At 68.3% G+C, this 1,532-nt stretch overlaps 1 protein-coding gene and 1 long non-coding RNA gene across 2 annotated transcripts in view; one reads left to right on the forward strand and one right to left on the reverse strand.

Moving 5' to 3' along the window:
* The window catches only part of LOC102257779, a 13,652-nt gene extending 12,936 nt beyond the window's left edge, over positions 1–716 (forward strand). The window contains exon 6 of the long non-coding RNA XR_001359757.1: positions 705–716. This is a non-coding gene — a long non-coding RNA (uncharacterized LOC102257779). The remainder of the gene's footprint in view (positions 1–704) is intronic.
* Positions 717–1,198: 482 nt separating this feature from the next.
* AGPAT2 (1-acylglycerol-3-phosphate O-acyltransferase 2) overlaps positions 1,199–1,532 on the reverse strand; it is a 22,125-nt gene continuing 21,791 nt past the window's right edge. The window contains 1 exon segment of the mRNA XM_014529704.1: positions 1,199–1,234. Coding sequence (XP_014385190.1) covers positions 1,199–1,234 — 36 coding nt within the window.

Consider the following 1,532-nt stretch of genomic DNA (forward strand, 5'->3'; position numbering starts at 1 on the left):
GGCCTGGCCCGGAAGCCCCCTCCGCCAGGAGCTGCCCCCCGCTGAGCCTCCAGCTGTGTGCACAGCCTGGGCCTGTGTGTGTGAACTTGGACCCAACTCACCTGCTGGGGCCTCCGTTCCCTCACTGGGACATGGCCCTCGACCACTCACCAAGACTCTAGCTTCCGCCCCCGTCCCTCCCCCGCCCCCAGTGGTCACTGCGCGGCAGGGTCTGGCCCACGGCAGCCCCGGCAGTGGGAACTGTCCTCTGCGAGGGGCGCGGGCGCTACCTGAGGTGAAGAGCTTGGTCCTGGGGTTGTAGAAGGAGGAGAAGCTGGAGTACACCACGGGGACGATGGGCACCTGTGCGCAGGGAGACAAGCATCCTGAGAGGGGCCGATCCCCTTTCCCACGGGCGAGCTCCCGGGGGGCCCGCCTTACCACCTCGCCCGGGGGTGCCCACGGCACCCATGGCTGCCAGGCACGCACTCTGTCCCGCCTCAGCCCTGCCACACGCTGAACCCCAGGCCATAAACTCATTCTGTACTCCTTCGCCCACGTCGCCGCCTCCGGGAAGCCTTCCTAGGTTGGCACATGTCCACCTGATTCAGATCTGTGTCCCCCACTGGGTCCTAAGATTTCCTAGGGGGACAGGGCCCTGATCACCCTCCCCAACTTCCCCCGCATCCCAGGAAGGCGGGGGGGGGGCAGCACCAGCAGGGGAGGGTGCAGGGCCGGCTGGTGCTCCTGGAAACCACCAGGATCAAGTCCACCGGTGCCTGCAGTGTTGGAAATGGTGCCTGGGCTAATCATTAACCCTGCGGTTGGGGAGCCCTCACCTCTCCCCGGGCACTGGGCACCGGCGGAGGTCTGGGGGGCAGGCTGGGAACCCAGGGAGCCACCGTCTAGCAGGCCCCCGAGGGGAGGTGGAGGGCGATGACAGGAAATGATGCCCGTCCCCCTGGCCGAGGCTGTGGCTGCCCCTGTCCCAGCACCACCACCTCCTTTCCCACAACCCCTCCCCCATGCCACCAGCTCAGGGAAGTGACATCAGCCGCAGGCACCTGGCAGGGTGCCCTCCACCTCCCGGCTCGGCTCGGGGGCCACAGGCCCAGCGGGTGGGAGAGCCTCGCTCGGACGGAGCTGGGATCACAGTCTAGGCTCGGCCCCCAGCCTGGGGCTCCGCCACCCACCTGCCAGTGTCTGCACCCCCATGGCATTAGCCGGCGGGAGGGGGGTTGGCAGGAAAGGGGGGCTGGCAGGAAAGGGGGTGGCTTTGCTCAGGGCCAGCAATAGGGGGCGCGAGAGGCCACCCATCACGGGTGGAAGATAGACAAGCCGCCACCCACACCCTGACCCTGAAAATGTTTCCCCACATGAACCCCAGCACAGGGCGGGGTGGGGCCTCACCCCCCAGGAGACCCAGCCCCGATCCAGGGCACCTCTGGGACAAACCGCACCTCCCAGAAAAGGACCCCCCGCATCAGGGCAGGGCCCAGGGGTGGAGGGTGGCGAGGCCCTGCCACCGGCCCAGGAGGAGGGTCCCCGAGCGC

Source organism: Myotis brandtii, unplaced genomic scaffold (assembly GCF_000412655.1).
Source record: "Myotis brandtii unplaced genomic scaffold, ASM41265v1 scaffold691, whole genome shotgun sequence".
Taxonomy (NCBI): domain Eukaryota; kingdom Metazoa; phylum Chordata; class Mammalia; order Chiroptera; family Vespertilionidae; genus Myotis; species Myotis brandtii.